General features: G+C 43.3%; 1 protein-coding gene across 1 annotated transcript in view; it reads right to left on the reverse strand.

Annotated features, from left to right (window-relative positions):
- Positions 1–24381, reverse strand: part of METAP2 (methionyl aminopeptidase 2) — a 788177-nt gene that overhangs the window by 363773 nt on the left and 400023 nt on the right. The window contains exon 5 of the mRNA XM_044087637.1: positions 21770–21931. Coding sequence (XP_043943572.1) covers positions 21770–21931 — 162 coding nt within the window. The remainder of the gene's footprint in view (positions 1–21769; positions 21932–24381) is intronic.

A 24381-nucleotide genomic window follows, 5' to 3' on the forward strand; every position in this document is an offset into this window, starting at 1 on the left:
TCTGGGAAGTAAGGCTCGAACTTGAGCCTGTATGGTTTGTATCCTTTCTGTAGGTAGATAGACCCGCATTCTGTTTGAGTCTATCTCTACTCCGATGAATCTTATGCGTTGAGATGGCTGCAACACAGACTTTGGCCAATTGATGGTGATTCCAAGGGAAGTGCCCAGTGATATTGTGGCTTGAAGGCTCCGCAATAGTAGATGCTTGGAGGTGGCAGTTAGGAGCCAGTCGTCTAGATACGGAAACACCTGGAATCCTAGACTTCTCAGGTGAGCAGTCACGACCGCCAAACATTTGGTGAACACCCTGGGGGCTGTGGTGAGACCAAAGGGCAGCGCGCGGAACTGAAAATGACTGTCTCCTAGGCTGAAGCGCAGATGTCTCCTGGACGCTTGATGTACCATGATATGGTAATAAGCGTCCTTGAGATCTATGGAGCACATCCAAACACCTTTCTCCAGCAGTGGGAGAATGGATTGTAGGGTGACCATTCGGAACTTGGACTTTTTGACTGAACGATTTAGAATGCTGAGATCCAAAATGGGCCTCAAGTCCCCGGTCTTTTTTGGCACCAAAAAGAATCTTGAGTAAGTCCCTAATCTGATCTGGTCTGTGGGGACCGGTTGGATGACTCCTTTTTGAAGCAGCTTTGAAACTTCTAGGGCTGCAATTTCCCGTTGACTGGGTGGCGGGTCCGGGATTTTTTTGGACTGAGGTGGGGAGAGAGAAAAAGGGATGCCGTAACCTCCGGAGATAATTCGAAGCACCCATCGGTCCTGAGTGATACCTTCCCAGGCTTTTAGGTGCCTCACAAAACGACCACCGACTGGCTCCGGAGCTGCACAGTCGGGCAATCCCTCAGGGACTGTGAAAGGCTGAAGAGCCACGAAAGGATTCGCGGTCTCCAGTGTTGCGGGGGCCTCTGCCACCTCTGGGACGGCGTCTCCAGTGTTGCGGGGGCCTCTGCCACCTCTGGGACGGCGTCTTCCAGAAGAATTTCCCCCTCCTCTGCCTCCAGAAGGGGGATCATCCTGCTGTGAGGGATAAGACTTCTGAGATCTACGGAACCACATTTTCCCTCCTCTTTTAGCCTTGGGGTAAGGCCGAAAGGGAGTGGAAAATCGTGCCCCTACGGCAGTCAAAGTCTTACCTTCTTGCTCACAGCGGGTCAACGTGTCCTTTACCTTGGGTCCAAACAAAGAGGACCCATCAAAGGGGGCGTCGGCAAAGGAAGACTTGAAGGCTTCCGCAAAATGACACAGGCGGAGCCAGGCTTGCCTCCGTAGCGCAATACCTGTACCCGCCGCTCTACTCGCCCCTTCGGCCACATAAGAAATGAGCCTCATGGACGAGTTTGATATGGATGACAGCGTAGCCAACTGAAAGCCAACCATCTGGGCCAGCTGCTCAGGTAGGTTACCCAAGAGCGTATCTGAAAGCTCCTTGATCAGATCCCTCTGAAACCTGGTGAAGTGCGTTAGATAGTTCAGGGACCTCAAAGTAAAGGCCGCTGAACTAAGGGTGCGCTTACCGTACCGATCCATGCTCCTAGACTCCTTATTAGGAGGATGGACGGACGTCGAAGCCTCTGCTACATCTTGCTGGGTAGCAGATGCCACCACCAAGGCATCTACAGCCACACCTTTCGTCAAAAACTCTTTTTCTGGGGGTGCTGACAGGAACTTGTTTGGGCGAGCAGGCACCGGTTCCACAGAGTCTGGGTGTTCCCACGCCCTTCGACAGATCAAATCTAGGAGCTCGTCGAATGGCGGAGACACCCAGGAGGCGGAGGGCTAAGCCCCGAAGGCCTTAAGGAACACCGACTCGTCAGCAGAAGGGGGTTTGGATTGCCAGTCACCTCGTTGTTTGAGGGCTTCCAGGATGTCTGCAAAGGAGACATCATCTGAGGACGACTTAGGGGACCCCTCTGCATCATCAAGATCAGTGTCTGACGTGAGAGCTCATCGGGGGAGTCAACGTGCTTCCTCTTGCACGATCTCTTCCTTGGAGATTCCTCCGAAGAAGCTTCAGAGGGACCTCCAGGAGGGGGGGAACCCCCAGTGGGGGTGACCTCAGGCCCCGGGGCTCCACTGTCTAAGGACAGGGGAACTGCCAAAGACCCAGTCTCCGTATGCAGGGAAGGTGCTGGAGAGACCGTGGAGGTAGCCAAAGAGGATTTGGCTAAAGCACTCCTCATGGCCCTGAAGGCCGGACCACCAGAATCCTGGAAAGGTCCCACCTCCGTGGCCACAACGGTAGACGGTACCCCCGCAGCCGACGCACCGAGAGGAAGGCTTGGGACCGAAAACATCAGTCCCGAAGCGTCCCCCCCCCGGGCCCGACAGAGGAGGTCCGCGTACTGAACTCCGACTCGAGAGCAGGAGTTGGAGTAAGGGTCGGGCCCGACCCGAAAACCTCCATCGGCTCCACCAGCACCGACTCCAACGGTGCCGAGGCTGTTGGAGGAGGAACCATAACTACAGGGTGGAGCATCGGCTCCGAAGCCGAATGGGCTGGAGCCGAAACTAACTTTTGGAACACAGGAGACTGGAAAAGTCTTAGGAGCACACTGTCGATGGCCGAATCAGACATCTTGGAGGATCTAGATGAGACCGATCGGGTCCGAACTGACTTCTCCATCGGCTCCATAGGACTGGGGGACCGGCTCCGAATGGACTCAACCAATATCGGTTCCGAGGGAGATCCCAAAACAATTTCCCTCGGTGCCGAGGAGGGCTTCGGCGCCAAAGGGGAAGAGTCTGAGCTGGCAACCCTCATCGGCTCCAAGATCAGTGGAGCCGATGAAGGTGACCCGCCTTTCGACGCCCCAGTCCTCGGCTCCGAAACCAGAGGAGTCGAGACTGGAGGCATCGAGGCAGACCATTCCGCCCTCGGCTCCGAAGTCCGTGGAGCCGATGGAGAAGCCTGCCTAGGTTTCTTAGCAGTCGGTTCCGACGGGCTGGTCGGAGCCGACGCTTTTTTCTTCTTTTTGGTAGGAGAGGAAGAGGAAGATAAGGCCTCCTTCAAAGGAGGGTTTAATCAGCCCTTTAAATATTAATTTATTCTTCCTCTCTTGGAGGACTCTCGATGAAAAGGCGTGACACACGCTACAGGACTCCTGTAGGTGCTTGGCACCTAAACAATATACGCACGAGGAGTGGTCATCGGTTATAGACATTTTATAACCACACCTTGTGCACTTTTTGAACCCGGAGGGCCTATGTTCTTTCGACATAATGTAATATCAAAGACTAAAACTAGTGAAAGTAGCACTACCTTGAAGATTTACGACAATACGAAAAATTTTAACCAACAACTTTTTTTTTTTTTTTTTTTTTTTTTTTTTAAACACAATACAATATCAAACAAGAACAAAATACTGAAAAAGGAGGGCCAAGACCCTCTAACTTAAACGGGTACTTGACCTTCTAGAAAAAATAAAGATATTAGCTGAATAACAGGGGAAGGCCCCTCTAACTTAAACGGGAAACCTTTCCCTTAATCAAACACACAATTTTCAACAACAAAAAGTACCAAAACACACTCGTACGACAAAAATAGCTGTTAAAACAGCTTTTTGGGTAATAATAAGAGATTTCCTGACAGGAAACTTTAGAAAGAAACAGTACTTAGCTCAGCCAAGTTGAGACCACGTCTTGGCTTGTAAGTGGCAAACGAGATCTGGGGGATTAGTGGTGGTGCATCCTGGGATAGAAAACAGCTCAGCCAATAAGAGGCTTCGCTCTATAGCATAGCGTGCCGAGTCGGAGCCGAGGGATCGGCTCCGAGCCCATCAGTACAGAATGTAGGCGAGATAGGATCACATAACATCTAATTGTACTAATTTATTGATCAGAATTTTGTGTATGACCCTGTCAAATGCTGAAGTTAAATCTATATGAATTACATAAATAGTTTTAAGGAAGTAATTATGTAAAAAAGACTCATCTTCCACTCTACACTCAAGAAAAGCATAGTTGTGTAAAATCTTACCATAATCCAAAATTAGGCACCGGAGACCAGCAGTTCCAACACACAAGTAATTTAATGTTCAAACACAGCAAAAGGAACACACATCCACAAATAACAAACGCTAATAAAAAACACTTCCCCTTACGTTATCGTCTCATAGAACTTCATCAGATGGGCAAATACATCACAGTTACCTAGTTAAATAACTTTTCCTGTTTGAATAGACCAATGAAATCAATGATTCAATTAGTTACCAAGATACAGAAAGAGTGGATTCTAAACTGCATGTGACAGTCTTTACATTTAAATATTCAAAATGTTCATATAAAAACATATTCATATTAAAATGTACAATGTATTACTTAATAAAGTCAAATAAATAATGCTTGTTAAATATATTGTTTAAAAGTATTTAAAATGCAATGGCATAAAATAACTTAAAATAGTATAGAATAATAGTCTAAAGCCATCTGGTGGACAAATAATAAAACGCATGAAAATGCATACAAAATCAAGAATTCACTTAAATAAATAAACCAGGATAAAATAACATGAATATGAAAACATAAGGGGAAGTGTTTTTATCAGCGTTTATGTTATTTGCGGATGTGTTCCTTTTGCTGTGTTTGAACATTAAATTACTTGTGTGTTGGAACTGCTGGTCTCCGGTGCCTAATTTTGGATTACTAGTTACGTTTTGGGCACTTCCACCACATCTTTGCTGTTTAAAATCTTACCATAACCATAGATGTCCTTCTCTTCAATGTTGCAGTATTCTTGGTGTGGGATTTCCCACCTCAGGCAACCCGTACGTCAGCTCCTATACAAAAGCTTCAGCTTGGCTGCTGTAGCTGCATGGGATGTCACACGCAGGGCCATAAACCAGGGACCTTAAATGTGAGGTCTGCACACACAGACCTCAGAACTTGAAAGCCCAGAAGAATTGTTGAAAGAGTAGCAAGTGATGTCAGCCATAGGATCAGACAGCCCTTTGATGGCTAAATAGATCACAGGGTAGGGTATAACCACCAGAAGACCTAAGACAGGTCAATAATGAGAGAGAGAATAGAGAAGGACGCTTGGGTGGGTGGGAAGGAATACTGCAACATGGAAGAGAAGGACATCTATGGTTACTGTAAGATTTTATACAACTATTCTGTGTCCTTCTATACCTATATTGCAGTATTCTTGGTGTGGGAGAATACCACAGCTTAGATGGAAGGGAGGAGGTAGATGTGGCTGATTCTACAAAGCCCTGCAGAATTGCTCTGCAAAACCTGCATGTGCTCTGGAGACATAGTCCAGCTTGTAGTGTTTAGTGAAAGTGCGAATGGTGGACCATGTGGCTGCTTTCAGGATGGATGCAGTGTCCAGGCCCTTTAAAAAGGCTTTGGAGGCTGCCACTGCCCTTGGTGGAGTGAGCATTTACTCTCTGTGGGAGTATTTTGCCATGGTCTGAGTAACATAGGGAAATGTTTTTTCTAGTCCAACATGCAATGGTTTGTTTGGAGTCTGCCTTGCCCAGGGCCCTGGTGTGGTAGGAAACAAAAAGTTGATTTGATTTTCTTATGGATTTGATTTTGTCTAGGTAAAACCTTAACTGTCGGTGAACATCCAGGAAGTGGAGTATTCTCTCACTTTCATTGGAGGGACAGGAGAAGAATGTGGGTAGGTGAATAAATCTGGTTCAAAGACAGATCATTGACCACTTTTGGCATAAAGGAAGGGTTAGTTTGTAGAGTTACCTTGTCCTTGTGGAAGGTAGTGTACTGGAGGGCAAGCCAATAGAGCTTGCAATTCTGACTCCATCCTGGCTGAAGTTATAGCCACTAGCAGTACTGTCTTCCATGTGCACATTTGCAGAGTAGCTGTATTAGCCGGTTCAAATGGGGACTGTGTGAACTTTTCGAGAATGAAGTTCAGGTCCCAGGGTGGTAGGATGGGTTTTCTTGGTGGTCTTATGTGCAAGACTCTTTTTAAGAATAACTTACCATTGAGCCTGGATAGCAGGGGCTGGTCTAGTGGCAAGCAGGCTGAAATTGCTGAAAGGTGGACTTTCACTGAAGAGTATGACAGTCCCCTCTTAACTAGTTGACACACAAGCAAGAACTAGGGTGGATCTGCGATGGATGGATTTGTGCCCTTGCCCAGACACCATTTGGAAAATCTCTCCCATTTAGCCAAGTAAGATTTCCTTGTAGAAGGTTTCCTGGCCTCCCTCAGGACTGAAAGCACGTCCTCAGAGTATTGGTGCCTGAAGGGAATTAAAAGTTTATCATCAACAGTGTCAGTGCAAACATCTGCAAGTGTGGGTGGATGAGGGTTCCCTTCTGTTGTGTCAGAAGGTCCACCTTGTGGGGTAACTTGTGGTGATTGCCCTTGGCTAGATTGAGAAGTAGGGGGGAACCAGTGCTGCCTTGGCCAGTAGGGGGTCACCCACAAGATTTTTGTTTTGTCTCTCCTGATTTTCAGGAGAACCTTTTGAATTAATGGGAAGAGTGGAAAGCCATATAGAAACATCCCCTTCCACTAAATGCTGAATGCATCTATTCTCCAAGCTAGTAGAGAGTGGGTCTTTGAGCAGAAGGTCTGCAGTTGCCTGTTCTGGGGGGAAGCAAACAAATCTATTTGAGGTTTGCCTTACTGGTGGACAATGTCTAGAAAAACATTCATGTCCAGCATCCTTTCATGATTTGGAGATGATGTCCTGCTGAGAAGGTCTGCTTGTTTGTTGTCCTGTGAGGGGATGTAGGATGCCAGCAGGGACAAGTTGTACTGTGAGACTAGGTCCCAAATTAGTAAGGTTAGTCTGCAGAGGTGGTAGGCTTTTGTCCCTCCCTGCTTGTTGAGGTACCACATGACTGTGGTGTTGTCGGTTATTATTAGGAGAACCTCTGGCTGTAAAAGGGGAAGGCAGGCTTTCAATGCCAGAAGGAATGCTGTCATTTCCCTCACGTTGATATGATTTTTTCTTGATGGAAGGGTGCCACTTTGCCTGTACCCTGTCATTTGACACTGTGGCTCCCCATCCTAGGTCTGATGCATCTGTATGCATGAACTGGGTTGGGGTGGCTAACTGCAGTGGAAGGCTCGGGATCAGTTGAATTTGCTGAAGCCATCATTTCAGTTCTGACTGTAGGCAGGGCAAGAGGGTAATTGCTTGCTCTAAAGGATGCTGGTGTTGCGACCACACATTTATTTTTTTTTAGATACCACTGCAGCTTTCTAATGTGCATTCTGGCTAGTGATAGCATGGAAATGGTGGCTGAATTAGGCCCAAGGTTCGTAGAAATTGCCTTGCAGTTACCCGTTGGGTCTGCATAAGTGCTTTGAAGTGGGAGGACAAGGAGTTAATTTTGTCCTGGGGAAAAAAGGCTTTCATTATGTCTGTCCTGATCCTGCAACCCAGAATTTGTTTGTCTTGTTCTGGGGTCAAGGAAGATTTTGGGTAGTTGAGGGTGAACCCCAGTCTTTGAAGCAGGCAAATGGTGAACTGTAAATGGGTTTGCTTGCATTCTGCCAGAATCAGGATGTTGCCCAGGTAAGGGTAAATCTGAATCCCTTGTGTTCTGCAATAGGCTATGGCAGGTGCCAGACATTTTGTGAGCACTCAGGCAGCAGTGGACAAACCAAATGGCAATGCTGTAAATTGAAAGTGAGAGGAGGGTCTAGAAAAAGGTAAGAATTTTCTGTGGGAAGGTTATATGGGGATGTGCAGATATAGGCTTCTTTTAGGTTGAGTGTGGCCATTTAGGCCTGTGCTAGTAGAAGAGGGAATACGGTTTGTAGGGACAATATTCTGAAAGTGGGAACCTTTAAGAATAGGTTTAGAAAGGAAAGATCTAGAATGGGCCTCCATGGTCCATTTTTTGGGTGGGACCAGAAACAGTCTCAAGTAGAATCCTTTGCCTTCTTGGCCTGGTGGGACAGGTTCCACTGTTCCCAGGTTCAGAAGTTCTTGTAAAATTTGTGAGAAGAGGCGTCTCTGATTTCTTGGGGGGGGGGGGACGCCCCTTAAGGGGAGGCCTTTCTGTCCAAGAAAGGAAGTATCCTTTCTGAACGATAGCCAGAACCCATTTGTCTGTAGTGATGGTTTTCCAAAAGGGGAGGCAGTGGGTGAGGTGGGCAGAGAGGGGAAGGTGGGCAAGGCAGTCACGCATTGTTGGGTCCTCGTCTGTCTTGAAAGAGCTGTCTAGTGGGGGGGGCTGAGAGACAGCTGGCCTGGAAGAGGTTTGCCTTCTAGCCCCTCTTCTGTGTCTGGAAGAGGGAGATCCAGCAGAGGAGGGGTTTCTTCTGACAAAAGTAGTTTTTGCAGGGTAATTTCTGTAATACTTAGGAACAGGAGACACAAGGAGATGCTTGATGTCTTGCAATTCCTTACTCTTTTCTTGTAGATTTTTAAAAGGGTCTGCTGACTGTTTACTAAACAATAAGTTAGGATCTAGAGGAGCATCTAAGATTTTAGACTTCAAGTCCTCAGGTGAGTGTTGTAGGCATAGCCATGAATATCTTCGAAGTATAGATGCAGAGGGCACTACATATAATGGAATGCCTGGCTACCTGGGCAGCCAGAGATAGTTTAGAAGCTATGCCAGATTTAGTGGAGCAGTCTGAAATAGCAGCCAGCAGAGTGGAGTCTTGAGAGACCAGGTCCAGAGCAAATTTGGTCAGATGTGTTTAACAGCTGATGGCTCTGAAGGCCAATGTGGAAGAGGTGTAAACCTTCTTTCCAATTCTATCCATAGTTTTACTGTCCTTGTCTGTAGGTAGAAGAAAGGCAGACAGAGTGAGTCTGGACTGTTTATCAGGTGATACTGCAATCATAGCAGGGTCTTGCCACGAGTGGTTTAACTAGAAATTTCTGGTCATCAGGCACTTTGTAGAAGCCATCTGGCCTCTTAGGGGCATGTGGCTGAGAGTCTGCAATCTTAGATGCTGAGGAAAAGGCATCTAAATATGCAGGGATAACAGGATGAATGGCAGAAGGGGAGGGATATTCCACTTTAGCAATTCAAAATACCTTTTAAGTATCAGACATTTGGGAAGTGCCCCATTTGAAGTATTCCTTCATTTTGGTTACAGTCCCTCCAAAGGTGATATCCTCAGGAGGGGAGTCCCCTTCGATGGATTCTTCATCTGGGAGTAATACTCTTGAGGACAGGCTATTTGGGAGGTGTAAGAGATAGATTCATCTGAAGATGAATAATAAAGCATCTTGCTCTTCTTCCCGGTCTTGTGAAGTGGGTGGTCGGAGAGAGGAGACACAGACAGGCCTAGGGCTTAGGAGAGGAAGGGTAGAAGGAGAAGAGTCTATGGGCCTAAGGCCCATGAAGGTCTGCATCAAAGAAGAGTTGAAGGACTGCCAATCAGGTAGGCCCTTCTGCGGGTGTAGCCAGATGTTTTTTGTTTTTAGTTTTTTTTTAAAGGAGTAGTTTTAGGTGAAGGTCTGGAATCAGGATCCTGACTAAAGGTAGCGGTTTCGGGAGGAGGGATGCCAGTCAGATACCCAACTGTGGCTGGTTCCCCTCGATGTCGGCTGTAGCAGATGTCTGGGTTAGCTCCATGGATGTGCAAGCTGTCAACTGAGAGGTGTCTTCCTCGAAGATCACCGAAGTAGACGGATCTGACGGACGTCACTCAACTTCTAAATTGTCAGCTGGTGGGGCGTCCGAAAGTGGAGAGTCAGTGGAAGAGGGCCTAGGAATCTTGGCCTTCTTCCTCGGAGGTTCAGTCGGGTCTTCTGAAGCGGGATCCATCCTTTGCGCTAACTTTTTAAGTCGCTGATTTTCTAAATATAGATTGAGCACAGCCAGATGGCTGCATAAGGTCTTAGGAACGAAGGATTGGCAGACAGAGCAAGCGGTATGGTCGTGCTCTCGGCCTAGGCAAACAACGCAGAGGTCGTGTGTGTCTTTATGAGTTATCTAGCACCCGCATTGGCATTTACCCTTTTTAGCTGACACAGGCTAAAGGTTACAAAAACAACCAAGCTTTAGCTAGAAGTCAAATAAGAAAAAAAAAACAACAGAGTACTTGGCTTTAAGATGCCTTGCGATGAAGGAGCAAAGCACACAATGTGCCGGTCTGCGGCTGAAAAGTTCTGCAGACGTCACATTTAAGGTCCTTGGTTTATGGCCCTACATGTGACGTCCCACGCAACTACAGCAGCCAAGATGAAGCTTTTGTACAAGAGCCGACGTACAGGTTGCCCAAGGTGGGAAATCCCACACCAAGAATACTGCAACATAGGGATAGGACATCTAGGAGGAAGAGACTGTATAAATTTTAGAAGGCACATATAAAGCAACTGGACTGGTATTCCACATCAGTAACTGTTAACTGAAAGGGCAAATCATGTGTATGCTCCAAATATCGAGAGAATGCAGCCAAGACTTGCTAGTAAAGATGCAAACCTACCAGCAGAAAGAGATGATACTGACAAAACTGTTGCAAAAGGGCAAAGTACTAAAAGTTGGAGACAGTAGAGTGTTTGTGGAAAATGATTATTCACTGTATACCATGCAGAACAGAAAGTACAGTTGTGTGAAATCTTACCATAATGGTAGATGTCCCTCTCTCTTCACTGTTGCAGTATTCCATAAAATAGGGATTCCCTGCCAAGGCTATCTGACATCCGGACCATATACCAAAGCCTTTACGTTAAGGGTATGCTGTATGGCACACATCTGCTCCCTGCATACAGCATAGGGCATAAAGGTGACATCCAGATGTACCATCCTCAGAACTGAGAGCCCCAGTAAAAACACCAGTCCAAGAATTAGAGAGGTAAAACGAGCACCCAGAAGGAAAAAGAATCAGGGGAGGAGGTAGGGAATGAAGACTGCAACACTAAAGAGAAGGACATCTACCATTATTGTAAAATTTTATACAGCTGTACTATGTCCTTCCATTTCATTGTCAGAATATTCATTACAATAGGGAGAGTGCAAAATCTCAGGAAGAAGAAAGGGTGGAGGAAGGACCAACAGAGCCCTCAAGGAACCCATGAAGGATGTCCGTAGCAAAACCTGCTCTAGCCGTGGATATCATATCCAACTTACAGTACTTAGTCAAAATATGCACAGAGGTCCATGTAGCTGTCTCAAGAATAGATTTAGTTATCTAAACATTTGAAAAAAGCACCAAAAAAAGCCACAACTCTAGTAGAATGAGCCTTAACAGAAGGAGGGCTCTTGCCATGAAAAGAATAACAAAAAAATAAAATACATAAATAAATGGCTTTAGATATCCAAGAAGAAATACTTTGCTTGGAAACAGCCAATCTTAAAGCTCTAGGATGCAAGGGAATAAAAAGTTTATCAAATTTGTGAAAATATTTAGTCTTAGCTGTCTATGCACATCCAAAGTGTGTAAAACCTTTTTACTAGCAGATTGCAGAGAAGGGAAAAAAAGTTGGAAAATTTATAGATTAAGAGACAACTCATTCATGCATAAGAAAGAAGGATTAGTACAGAGAGACACCCTGTCCTTAGGGAAAACTAAAAAAAAGAGGAACAGCTATAAGGGCTTTGAGGCTCAGACATCCGTCAGGCAGAAGTAAGGACCAAAAGAACAGTCTTCAAAGAACAATGCTGCAAGGAAGCTGAAGCCACAGGCTCAAAAGGAGCCCCGATCAATTTCTGTAAAACAAAATTAAGTTCCAAGGAAGGAGGGACAGGCTTCCTGGGAGGTCCAATATGAAGGATACCTTTAAGAAACTGTTTAGCCTGAAATCTAGGAGGCCAAAGGGGTGTTAAAGGCAAAGAGAAAGAAATAGCTGACGAGGGCCTTAACAGAAGAATATGCCAACCCAGCACTGAGCAGTCCACACAGATGAAAGAACTGAAGGAGCATCCAAAAAAGTAGACCAAGGTACAAGAAAGACACCAAACAGAAAACCTCTTCCATTTGGATTAAGTAGGATTTCCTAGTATTGGGTTTCCTGGCCTCCTCCAAAACCCCAAGCACATCCTCAGAAAAACATTGTCTATATGGAATCAAAATCCCATCACCCACTGTGTCAGTTGAAGAGATGACACGTAGGGATGGAGGAAAGATCCCTTGCCTTGTGAGAGTAGGTTCACCCTGGGAGGTAACTTGTAATGATTGCCCTTTGCTAAACGTAAAAGAGGATGGAACCAATGCTTTCTCGGCCAAAAGGGAGTTACTAATAAGATTTTGTAATCATCCTGTTGAATTTTGAACAGGACTTTTGGAATGCGGGGAAGGGGAGGGAAAGCATAAAAAGCATCCCCTTCCAAAAAAAAAGCAGGGCGCCCACCTTCCAAACCAGAGGGGAGGCAAAAAGATTTGAGGAGTACCCCACTGGTGGTCACTGCCCAGAAACACATCTCTGTGAAGCATCCATTTGTTGGAATGAGATAAGGACCCACTCAGACTGTCTACCACAAAATTTTGACCTGAGGGAATGCCTGAAGAATGACTTGATACTGAATAGCAAATTCCCAGACCTTGAGAGGGCCAACTAGCAGAAAAGATGATAGCTTGTCCTCCATTTGTTTACACCTTGAGAGGTCCAAGGGAGGAGAGAGGATGAAAAGCCAGAACTGCCAACAGAAGAGCTCTGATCTCTTTGACAATGATGTGCTCTTGCTGTTGAAGAGGAGACCAAACACCCTTCACTTTCAGGAGCCCAAATGCTGCTCCCCATCCCACATCTGAAGCATCTATGAACAGCTCCTGAGAGGAACAGGGGGATGCAAAGGAAGCCCCTGACTTAGGAACAGCTGCTAAATTCCACAACTGAAGTTCCTTCTTGAGACAAGGCAGAAGAAAAACCACAAATTCAAGGGGATGTGCATACTGAAGCCAAAATTACTTCAGAAACCACTGAAACTTTCCCATGTGGAGTTTGGCCAGAGGGAGCATAGGAATTGTGGAAGCCATGAACCCCAGAGCTCTCAGAAATTCCCTGGCTGTTACAGAGGCCAGAGGAAGAAGGGTTTGAAAAAAGGGAACGAGGAGGCAGGGATGCCAGCATAGGCACAGTCTGGATCCTGCACCCCAGAAAAAACATGGTCCTGAGAAGTAGTCAGAAAAGTCTTTGAAGTTTATTGTGAACCACAGGCTTTGCAGAAAGGAAATGGCAAAATGAAGATTTTGTAAAAAGATTTCTGCAGCAGATGCCTGAAACAGAAGGTCATCCAAGTAAGGAAACAGTTGGATCCCATGAAGCCTGCAAAAAAGCAATCACAAGAGTGAGGCATTTGGTGAATACCCTTGGGTCAGTATAAAGGCCAAGGGCAAAGCAGAGAACTGAAAGTGCCAGGAAGCAACAGAGAAACAAAAACTTCCTGAAAAGGGGATAAATAAGGATATGGAGATGAGCATCCTTGAGATCCAGATACACCAGATAAGCCTGAGGAAGCAAAAGAGGGAACAAAGTTTGAAGGGATAACATTCAAAAAGAGGGCACCTTTAGAAAAATGTTCAGATGACAGGTCTAGAACTGCTCTCCGGGTACCCTCTTTCCTGGGCACTAGACACATCTTGGAGTACAACCCCCTCCCCCCTCTTGGACATAGATACCTCCTGAATAGTACCCAGAGTCAAAAAAATCTCGAAGCATCCCTGGAAAAAGAGCAGCTGTTCCTGAAGGGGTTAAGAAATTCCCATACAAGGGGGAAGAGATTTCCAGACCATGAAATACCCCTGGCGGATAATGGAAAGAACCCAGGAATGTAGAGTAATGTTTAGCCAAACAGGAAGAGAGAGAGAGATAAGCGAAGAGAGAGAGAGAGAGAGAGGAAAATGGCTGGGAAGAATAGGATAGTCAGACAGCATCTAGTTTATCAGGAAAAGGAGATTTCTGAGGCACTGAAGTCAGAGTATCCTTCGTAGGAGGAGCCCGTTTGCTACCTTTTTTACCCTCATAAGGAAGGCGAGATTGCATGTGAACAAAGGCTGGCTTATTGGGGTAGTTTATCTAAAATTTAGGCACAGGAGAAACAAATAGATGTTTAAGTTCCTGTAAAGCCTTGCTCTTACCCTGAAGGGACTTAAACAAATCAACAGCAGCTTCGCCAAACAAGTGTTTATTACACCTAGAGGGGCATCCATCAACTTAACCTTAACGTTATCAAGCAAGCTGAAGCCAAGAATCCCGCCTCATCACAGACCTAAATGTAGCAGCCCTAGCAGAAGCATATGCTGCATCATAACGACACTTGATGGAATGATGAACCCTCTGTGAGGAAGTCCCTAAAAGGGAAAGGGCAGAAGTTTTACCCTCAGAGTCTGAAAGATCAGAAATCACGTGACAGGCCTGGGAAAGCACAGCCAACAAGTACCTCGACATATGGGTCTGATAATTAACAACCCTAAAAGCTAAGGCAGCAGGAGGTACAGACCTTCTTGCCTAGCCTTTCCATTGCTCTGCTGTCTTTATCAGAAGGCAGTAACGTAGGAGAAGCAAGCAACTGAGAAGGTTTGTCAGAAGTTACTGATACCACCAAGGGGTCAGCAGCAGGACACTAACACAAGAACCTACAGTCCTCAGGGCACCCTACAGAACCTATCAGGTTTCTTGGAAGCAGGGGTTGAGAATCTGGAGCCTTAATGGCATTAGAAAATGTATACAAGAAAGCAGCCAAAACAGGAGGGACAGTAGAATGTCAGGGAAAATCCATCTGCAGTGGCTCATAATACATTTTTTGCATCTCAGGAACTTGAGCACATTTAAAGAACTCCCTCATCCTAAAGATAGTGCCGTCAAAAGAAATTTCTTCAAAGGAGTATCAGGACTGGTAGATTCCTCATCCTCTGATCCATAATCCAAAGGAGAGGGAATCTGAGAGGAGTAAGCAAGGGATTCCTCCTCTGAGTCTGCCTCCTCCTCAGAGAAATCCTGTTCTCTGGGTCTCTTAAGTGGGTTAAAGGACAAGAGGGGATAGTGAACCAAGGTCGGGGCTGGAAAAGAAACTCCCTGAGGAGGTTTTAAAGCCATCAAAGCAGTAAACAACCCCCTTGTGAAGGGCTGCCATACACTCTGTGGATCTTTAGAACCTTAAAACAACTGGAAGGCTCCAACCCCAGAAAGGATTCAATAATTACAGTATGGATTTCTTCTCTGTCTAAAATTTGGGGAAAACCCCAGGCCCCTCGGAAATAATCAGCCACAGTTCCCCCTGAATATCTGAAGCGGACGTCTGCAATGCCTCCTCAGATGTGCCTAAAGTCAGATCCCTGTTGGCCTCCAACCTTGTCGCGATAGAAGAATCCAACAATGAAGCTGGCCAAACTTCTAAGCTATCACTCACCTCGGGAGGGGCATCCACCAAAGGCTGAATGGCAGAAAATTCCAGCCTAGGTTTCTTTGCCTTCTAATCAAACAGCTGTTCCTTGGAGGGGAAATTCCCCCCACTGTGTCTTCAGCAAGAAGTTTTTAAGATGCTGATTCTCAATATAAAGTGCCAAAGAAGAAAGCCTGCTATAAAGGGTTCTGGGAACCAAGGCCTGACAGACAGAACTGGATGTATGGTCATGCAAAGTTCCAAGCCAAAACACACACTGTTCATGACTGTCTTTATGGGGAATCTGTCTCCCATATTGGCATTTACCCTTCTTGGATGACATGAAACCCCACAAGCAACAATATAGCAAAAGAAAGATAATGCAATAAAAACACAGTTGCACTTATCTGTAATGGCTTAGTGAACCAGCAATGGAATAGGCATTCAGACCAACGATTACGGCGTTCGGACCGGCAACAAAGCAGTTCTGAGGATGGTACATCCATATGTCACCTTTATGTCGTAAACTATGTGAGGAACGTACATGTGATGTATGGTGTTACCTTAAAGCAACCTAAAAGCTTTGGTATACTGGCAGGATATCGGGCCACCCTTGGCAGGGAATCCCTATTGTAATGAATACTACAACAGTGAAATGGAAGGACATCAGAAGCTGTTAAAAAAAAGGGGTTAATCAGCACAGCATATCAACTATTACCTGACAACTGCACAAATCAATCAGAAGACTTTAGAAAAGATTACGGACAGAGACTGGAAAAACAATTTACAACAAAACAATGGAGGACATATATGGCTCTCAAGTATGCAAAGTCCAGAAGGATGAGGATCTTTGCTTGGAATCGCATGCTTAGATATTTTTGTACCCCAACCAGATTTCAAAGAATTTTCCTCAGGTAGACAACAAATGTTGGAAGCATGATGGGGAAGAAAAAGTTAAACAGAGCATATGTTTTTGGATTGTAATCAGCTGAACAACTTTAAAATTCCCTACTAATTACTTGCCAGAAATACTGGGTGAGCAAATGCCTGTTAACTATGGAAATGATTCATTTTAGCTGGGGTATGGGATCTGAATTGCCTAGATATACCAAAGCCTTATCAGTTTTAATACTGTTAGCTGCCAAAAAGCAATTGCTAGAAAATAGAAACAAAAGTCTAAACCAACTGTATTTGAAGTACTGAACATTATAAAATAATAGAACTGGAAGAAGGTATCTTTAGAAAAGGGATGAGCAAATTACATAAAAATAAATGGAAATTGTGGGGACAATAAGTGCAGAACAAAGTTCTAGAGGAGTAGAAGGAGTGAGGTTATAGGCAGGAATTTAGCAGTTTATGTAATGTTGGACTGATGACAGCTACAAAGAGACAAGATGCGTAGTGTATTAATGCACATAAAGGAAAAAAAAATAAATATGTTTTGTTTTCTTTCCTGTTAATGTCTGCCTATGTCTTAAGTGTTAATTAATAAAGGTGTTTTAAAAGAAAAAAGTGGCCAACTTATTTTTCTGGAAGTTAAGGAAGAGATCATACTTGACAGAAAATTAGATGGGACGTCTTATTGTATAGAAATTGGATCCTTTATCATTTATGTCAGCTAAAAACTGTACAAAGTGCTGGAACCAGAGCTAAGTAAGGGTCTAAACCTTGCTTCACTGTCCAGAGAAAATAATCCATTTGTGCTTGCAAATTATTCTGGTAGAGGACATCTGGCTTGCCAAAAGGATCTGAGCTACCCCTGATGGGAACAACTAGTCCCTTGCCAGTAGGGGAGCTGGAGAAAACGTGGTTAGTCTGAGGGAATGTAGATGCAAATTAGACTTACTGGAAGGGTGACAGACCTTTTCAGTGTCTGAGAAGAGGCTTTTCTAATGACAGAAGCAACAGAGGACCTAAATTTCAACTGGCTTGTGGGTGTGTGGCAAACCACTGCCATGCTGCTGGGAGTCGATGGCAACTACAGCCTCAGAGGTGAAATTCTGGAGACAGTGCAACACTGGGAGGACTGCCCACATCTCGGGGACACAGTTTACCTGAAATAATGCCCACCCCACTTCAGGACATGCATGTGGTGACTATCACACTGGTGGGGGAGGACAAATATGAAGTTCTGAAAGTGGCTGACTAATGAAGCCAATAAACAAATGTTGATGGAAGTCTCTGACGACTGTACCAAAAGGACACTGCACTTGAATAATGACTCCATTAGACCAAGAGAGTCCATTGAAGTAACCTTGGTTTGTACCTTGAAAAGGGAAGCAAGAAAAAACAATAAGGGTTGGGGTTGAAATGCATTTTTTAATGGTTTTATTGAAAGGAAAAGTCTGGAAAATGCAACAGTGGTTCAAATAAAGATGAAACAAAGCTATAGACCAGCCTGACAAATATTAGTAAGTGCACATAAGCTACAAGATAAACTTAAGAACTGCCATGTACAACATGTGAGTATAATCACTTTTAAATCATACTGATTGCTTTATCAATATTAACATGGAATGTAAATGACTTTTTATCTGTACATGTAGGACAAAGAACTGAATTGTATTAAGTGGGGGGAGGGTAGAAACAGCAATATGACAACAGATACATCTGGATAGAAAGAAGCATCTGAATTTATCAAAAATGATTGCAAGGTGGACATTCAGCAGAGAATTAGGGACAAAGGAAAAGTGGAGTAATACTACTGATTGTGACATGAGCACAATATGACAGAAGAGGGAATAAATGGCAATAATGACAGATCTGTAATACAAAGGGGTTAGTGGCAGAGGAGGAGGATTATACTGGTATGTACTTATGTTTCACTATACTACTACTGAGTGTGGGAGAATGTGGGGAGAAATAAGATTTCAGCAGGCAGCATTACTTATAAGTCGGGGACTCTAAGTTGTAACAGTAAAAATGAAGAAGGGGCACTATAACAGAAGAGGGTAGACTTCTAAAGTACATTAAAATACTTGGTTGGGAAGATGTGAATTCAGTAGGAACAGCTCGGAGCTTACATATTCCTCAAGCTACTATTACTAAAGATAGACTGGATAAAAATTATACCACAGAAACATGTATATTTAATTAAAGGCTTAAAGAACCATGCAAATAATTATAAAACTAAGAAAAAGATGCATGGCAATGATGTAAAATTGAGATACTGGCACCCTCCTGTGTAAGAGGCAATAATTAAGGTGGGAGGGTTCCTCTCAGACAAGCTGTTTGAACAGATGAAACAGGCAGAGATGTCCTCTTACCTCGCTGCCATGTGCTTTACAGCAATTAGTAAAGAAATAAGGGATTCACAAATTCAACAATATGATTGGTATTGTAATTAAGATGACTTATTTGAAGATATTTTATTTCTTGATGAATCAGAAAAAGACATTTCAGTATTGTCAGCCATTTTGAAACACTTTTTTTTGGGGGGGGTATAAAACAATGTCTACAGTGGTAAAATATGTACTCAAGCATGAATTGGTTTAGCAATATCCACACTTATGGAGCCATGAAAAAGATGGAAGTATTTAGGTGAATGGATTAAAAACGATTCTGTTATGAAAGTTAAGTATATGAAGAAAGAAAGAAAAATGATAACACCAATAACTTAAAAACGGGAAGCTCTTGAATATAGACACTGACAGTTCAAACAATAACTGCTGCAGTAGCCTAAGCTACATGGGTTATATCCTTCAGAGGATATAACAGCCAGCCAAATTCTAAAGCTTCAGGGCACCTTCCACATGCCCAAACAGGTAGTCAGCTTGAGCAGAGCTGAGCTGAGCTGACTAAAAATATATGTTTGAGAGCTAATCCCCTCAGAAATTTCATGCCAACTGACAGGAGGAGGTTGAGCCTTGAGAGGACATTGCTAAGGGGAAAAAATGTCTACACTCTGGCACCAAAAACACAGGGGACAGAGGGAGGGAGCCGCCACTGCAGCAGTGATCATTTAAACATCTACTGTTATAAGTTTATTTACACGTGTACTATGTTCTTCATATTGATCACTGCTGCAGTAGCCTAAGCTATACGAGTAAATCACCATAGCTTACAACCAGGAGGTGGAAGGAGAAAGGTCCAGGAGCCCCTGAAGAATGGTCTTGGCAAAGCCTGATCTAGACCTGGTGAAGAAATATAGCTTCTAGTACTTTGTAAATATATGTACAGAGGGCCAGGTTGCTGCTTCTACAATACTTATATGGGTCCAACCAATTCTAAAAAGATGCAGATAAAGCAAAGGCCCTGGCAGACTGTACCTTGACCCTGCCTGGAATAGTTCAGTTGTGGTGGAAATAATGGTAATACCCATGACAACCATTTAGAAATAGTCCGCTATGACACAGGTTACCCTTTCTTTACCTTCACAAGAAACTATTAATTGGAAGTTCTGAAAGATTTTGTTCTGTCCGAATTGTTTGGGGATATAAAATATCTTTTCTCCTTCATTTTGGGGTTCAGGGAAGAACACGGGAAGGATGGACAGACTGGATTAAAGTAAACTCAGATACCACATATAGGCATAAAAGGAGGATTAGTTCTCTAGGAAACCCTGTCTCTGTGGAAAATGAGAAGGCTGACCAACCTTAATAGCTTGCAACTCAGATACTTGTCTTGCAGAGGTCAGAACAATGCGCAAAACTGTTTATTATGTTAAGAACCTTAAATCAGACAGATAAACTGGCTCAAATGGAAAATTTATTATGTTAAAAACCTTAAATCAGACAGATAAACTGGCTCAAATGGAAAAAGTGTTAGCTTTTCTACCACAAAATTAAGAATAAAATTGAAGTTTGTGAAATCAAGTGAATTCATATTCTTAGATCTGACTAAGCTCCAGGTTTAAATGACATCTGTAATCTGAAGTCTATGTTAAAGCTGCGCCCCCAAGGTAAAGTATTCAAGAAACATGCATATTATGTAACATATGTAAATGTGTGTAAAAGTTAAAAGCAAATGTTATGTAAAAGTGTATCAGCTTGTTGCATTACATCTATTGAATATTACTAAATACGACCATACCCTTGTGGCCTTCTGAGCCACTTTTTGGATTGCTTTTGTCATTTTTATAGAGGCTTGGACTTTGAACCTGCTTTGAGCTACCAGTGGTTGCAAATGCACTTTCACAATTACTCTGAGAAAACTTTTAACATATGAACCTGACAATTCAAAATTCTAAAAATTAAAGTTGCACAGGCATACACTTTTCCCCCAAACTTATCAATTGTTTTACCATCAATGTCAGAAGGGTAACTAATAGAATTAAAATGCTTGGCAGTAAATGGATTAACTAAATATATAAGTGCTGAGTCACGTTTAAGAGTGAACAGAGATTTGAAAGACTATGGAACTTTGTGCATTCTATCTGCTACCAGGGAAGGTTTTCCCTCAAAGAGAACGTATCTGCCCAGCAATGGAACTGCACAAGCAGACTGTCTACCATCATAAGCCCACAAAGGAGCACTCTTCAGAGGCAGGGAAGCTGGGCAAATTTTGCTGCCAAAACCTGACCAAGTTAGCTCATCCTGAGCTGATTAATGGGCTAGTCATGTGTAAGGTACCCTGAATCTTTGGAAGCTATCAAGCAGTTACATCCTACGCAGGATATAACCCATATAGCTTAAGATACTGCAGCAGTGATCAATATGAACAACATAAGATACAAACAGTTTTTGGTCCCTTCAGTGTTACATACACGTTAAGTGATTTTTAACAACCAAAAGAGAAGCAGTGCATGTAACATAAATATATTTAAGAAAGCCTATAGTATGTATGCTAAAAGAGAAACTACATTTACATCTATGACCACCATGTGGCAGTAAATGACACCTAAAGGCTTCACCTTTAAGTGAAAAAAATTAACATCTTGCTGTATTCATCTTTCACTAGGTCAAGGATTCAGCACAATCCTTACTTCAGAATGTACCTATTCAGGTAAAAAGACCCCAGAGGTTCCTGACTAAAAAGATTAGTGATTTGAAGACCCTTGGCTGTAAAGACAGGCTGGAAGACGTTTACCTACTCCTGGTCTCTTTTAAAGCAGGGAATTCAAGACTTAGACCTCAGAGTAGAGGCTTATAAGGGCCCAACTGTCCTTGATTTCCTGCATCTCCACAAACACTAGAATTATTTAAATTTATACCAAAAGCAATAAAACTACCTTTGGAACAAACCACCCTTACATATAAGAAACAGTGACACCTTTGCACTTCTTAAAATGAACCTTGATGACTGGACTGGATGAGTATCTGCAAATTTAATCCCAGGCTGACCTGCACTGCCCTTTCTAGAGAGTGGAAGTATACTGGGAGGGTGGATATCAGCATGGTTTAAACTGTCTTTTGACTAACTTGCCTTGTAGTTCTTATGGCCTTTGAGATTATTACTGTACCTTTTCAGGTCGGAAATGAGCAAAAGGATCTGCAGATTAGGTAACAAGAACACCAAGCAGAACACCATGTCAGAAAGAAAAAAAAAATGGTTTTCAGGATGCAATTCAATTTTCACTCTTTAAAGCTAACAAAGAGTGACTCACCAGATCTCAATCATCGTCATTCCAGGCTTTAGCCAGCTCATGACATATTTCCTCACTTGTCTGTGTGCTTCAGCTGCTTGCCTGTAGTCATTCCAAACTTCTTCACTGGCTAGATCCATTGCTCTCTTCTCCTCACTGGTTGTTCTCCAAGCAGCAGTACGACTTCAAGCATAAGCAGACAAAAAAAAGCTCTCTTACTACAAAGAATAAAGTAACCTCTAATAGTGCAATGCAGTCAACTCAGTTGAAAACTGCTCATAACCAATACATTTCCCCTGGATACTGCAAAGGGAATGAACTGTGTCAAGCATGCCATTAAACAAAAGGTAAAACATTTTCTATTAATTGCAGAGGCATGTCATATACTTCTAAAGACACGAGGAAGCAAAAAACACTAATCTATGTGGTTAGACCATTGTTGATGTCTAGTTTTTGTATTTTAGCACTGTAAACATTACATACAAGGAAACAACTGCTTAACTGTTCAGACCAGAATAAATGCTAGTAGGAAACAATGCAACTTTAATACATCTTTAACTAATTAATATTACATGTATATATACATATATATACATATATATATATATATATATATACATATATATACATATATATATATATATATATATATATATATACACACACACACACTTCTTTCAAATGGGCTGTGTTGATTAAAGTGTACATTTTTTTCTGATATTTTTTTTTTTTTTTTTTTTTTTTTAAGAATTCCACACTGAAACCTTGTTTTTTCACATACTAATAACTTCTACAATGTTTTACCTACTATTGCCCATTAATATTTTATGTGAAAAGCCAAGAGTATGGATTCAATAATCCTCTTCTAAAATACATACGGGCTGAGGTTAGTGGTCTAAGGACTTTCAAGATAGCTTCACACTGAAACAGCTTGAGTTCATCTCTTTGTGTGAAATAGAAACTGAGAAATAAGGGCCAAAAACTCTGCAAGATTTAGTAAATCAGATTACTGGCTAGTAAGTACACTACCCACATGCCAGCAAAGAAGAAACTTACATAACTTGAAAGAAATTCAACCAGAAGAGGTGAAGAGAAAACATTGACTGGGAAGAATCCTGCAGCTGTTCAGCAAAAAGCAGTTCAAGGTCCAGTTTTGGTACAAGACATTGCTTCCAGTAATCTAGAGGAAAAGACAAATCAAATGCGCCCCAAGCTGATTACGATAAATGAAACACTGGAGTACATCAACTCAAATAACAAAAGGCAGGAAAAAAATGCAAGAAGCTTTCTTTAATCAGCTATTCAGATGAACTAATAAAACTGCAAAAACACAACAGGATGAAATGAAGAAAAGGCTGGCCGAGTATTAGACTGCTGAAGAAAGTACAGTTGTGTACACTTACCATAAATGTAGATGTTCGAGTGTAGTCACTGTTGCAGTTATTACATTTGGGTAATCTGCTTGCAGGTTGCCCTCAGTCTGCCAGATTAACAAAGTCTTGGGCCCTGCGTCGGTTGCTGTCCCTTCTTCCATGACGTCAGGTCATCAGGGGTATAAAACATGCAGCCAACGTCAGTTTTCCTTGCCCCAGATGTCAGGTGCCCCCCCCCCCCCCCCCAGTGGGGAGCAACTAAACAAAAACACAGAGGTATACCTCCAACAAAAAGCAAATACACCAAAAAGGCTTTTAAGCATAGTAAAGGAAAGTAGAGGTATAGCCAAAAGAAGTTAGCGGGCTGGAGGGAGGGTAACCAGGACTGCAACAGTGAACACACTTGAACATCTACATTTATGGCAAGTGTACACAACTGTACTATGTTCGTGTTTCACTGTTGCAGTCATTACATTTGGGTAGATTCCCAAAGCTTTGGTTGGGAGGAGGAGATTATATAGCATTAGGGCCAGCAATAAGGCCCTGCAAGACAGCAGTGGCAAAGCCAGCTCTGGATTTAGAGAAAATTGGCAAATGATAATGCTTGGTGAAAGTATGTACAGAAGTAGCAGCTTCTAGGATGTCCCTAGTAGGAACACCTCTGAGAAAGTCTGCAGAAGTAGATGCAGCCCTGGTGGAGTGAGACCTAATCCCCTGGGGGATAGGTTTTCCATACTGCTTATAGCAGAAATAAATGCAATGGCTTATCCATTAGAAATGGTTTGTTTTGAAATAGCCTTCCCCTCTGCCCCTGCAGTAAATGCTACCAGCAGTTGTTCCGATTTTCTTCGAGGTTTATTCCTGTCCAAGTAGAATCTAAGTTGTCTGTGCACATCCAAGGAATGCAGAATCCGTTCCCCTTTGTTCTGTGGATTGGGAAAGAAGGTTGGCAAATTAATGGACTGATTAAAAGCCACACTGGATACCAGCTTGGGCATGAAGGATGGACTGGTCTTGAGTGACACTCTGTCCGCATGAAAGATGATGAAAGGCTCCACTGCCATAAGAGCCTGTAATTCAGATATCCTTCTAGCTGAAGTGACTGCTACAAGGAAAGCTGTTTTCCAAGAAAGAAATTTTAAGTCTGCAGTAGCAGCTGGCTCGAAAGGAGGTAGAGTGAGTTTCTCCAATACAAAGTTAAGGTCCCAGGCAGGAGTTGGAGCTCTCCTGGGTGGTCTCAGGTTTTTGGCCCCTCTGAGG

The sequence above is a fragment of the Protopterus annectens genome, chromosome 11.part0 (genome assembly GCF_019279795.1).
Source record: "Protopterus annectens isolate FY-2018-M chromosome 11.part0, PAN1.0, whole genome shotgun sequence".
Taxonomy (NCBI): domain Eukaryota; kingdom Metazoa; phylum Chordata; order Ceratodontiformes; family Protopteridae; genus Protopterus; species Protopterus annectens.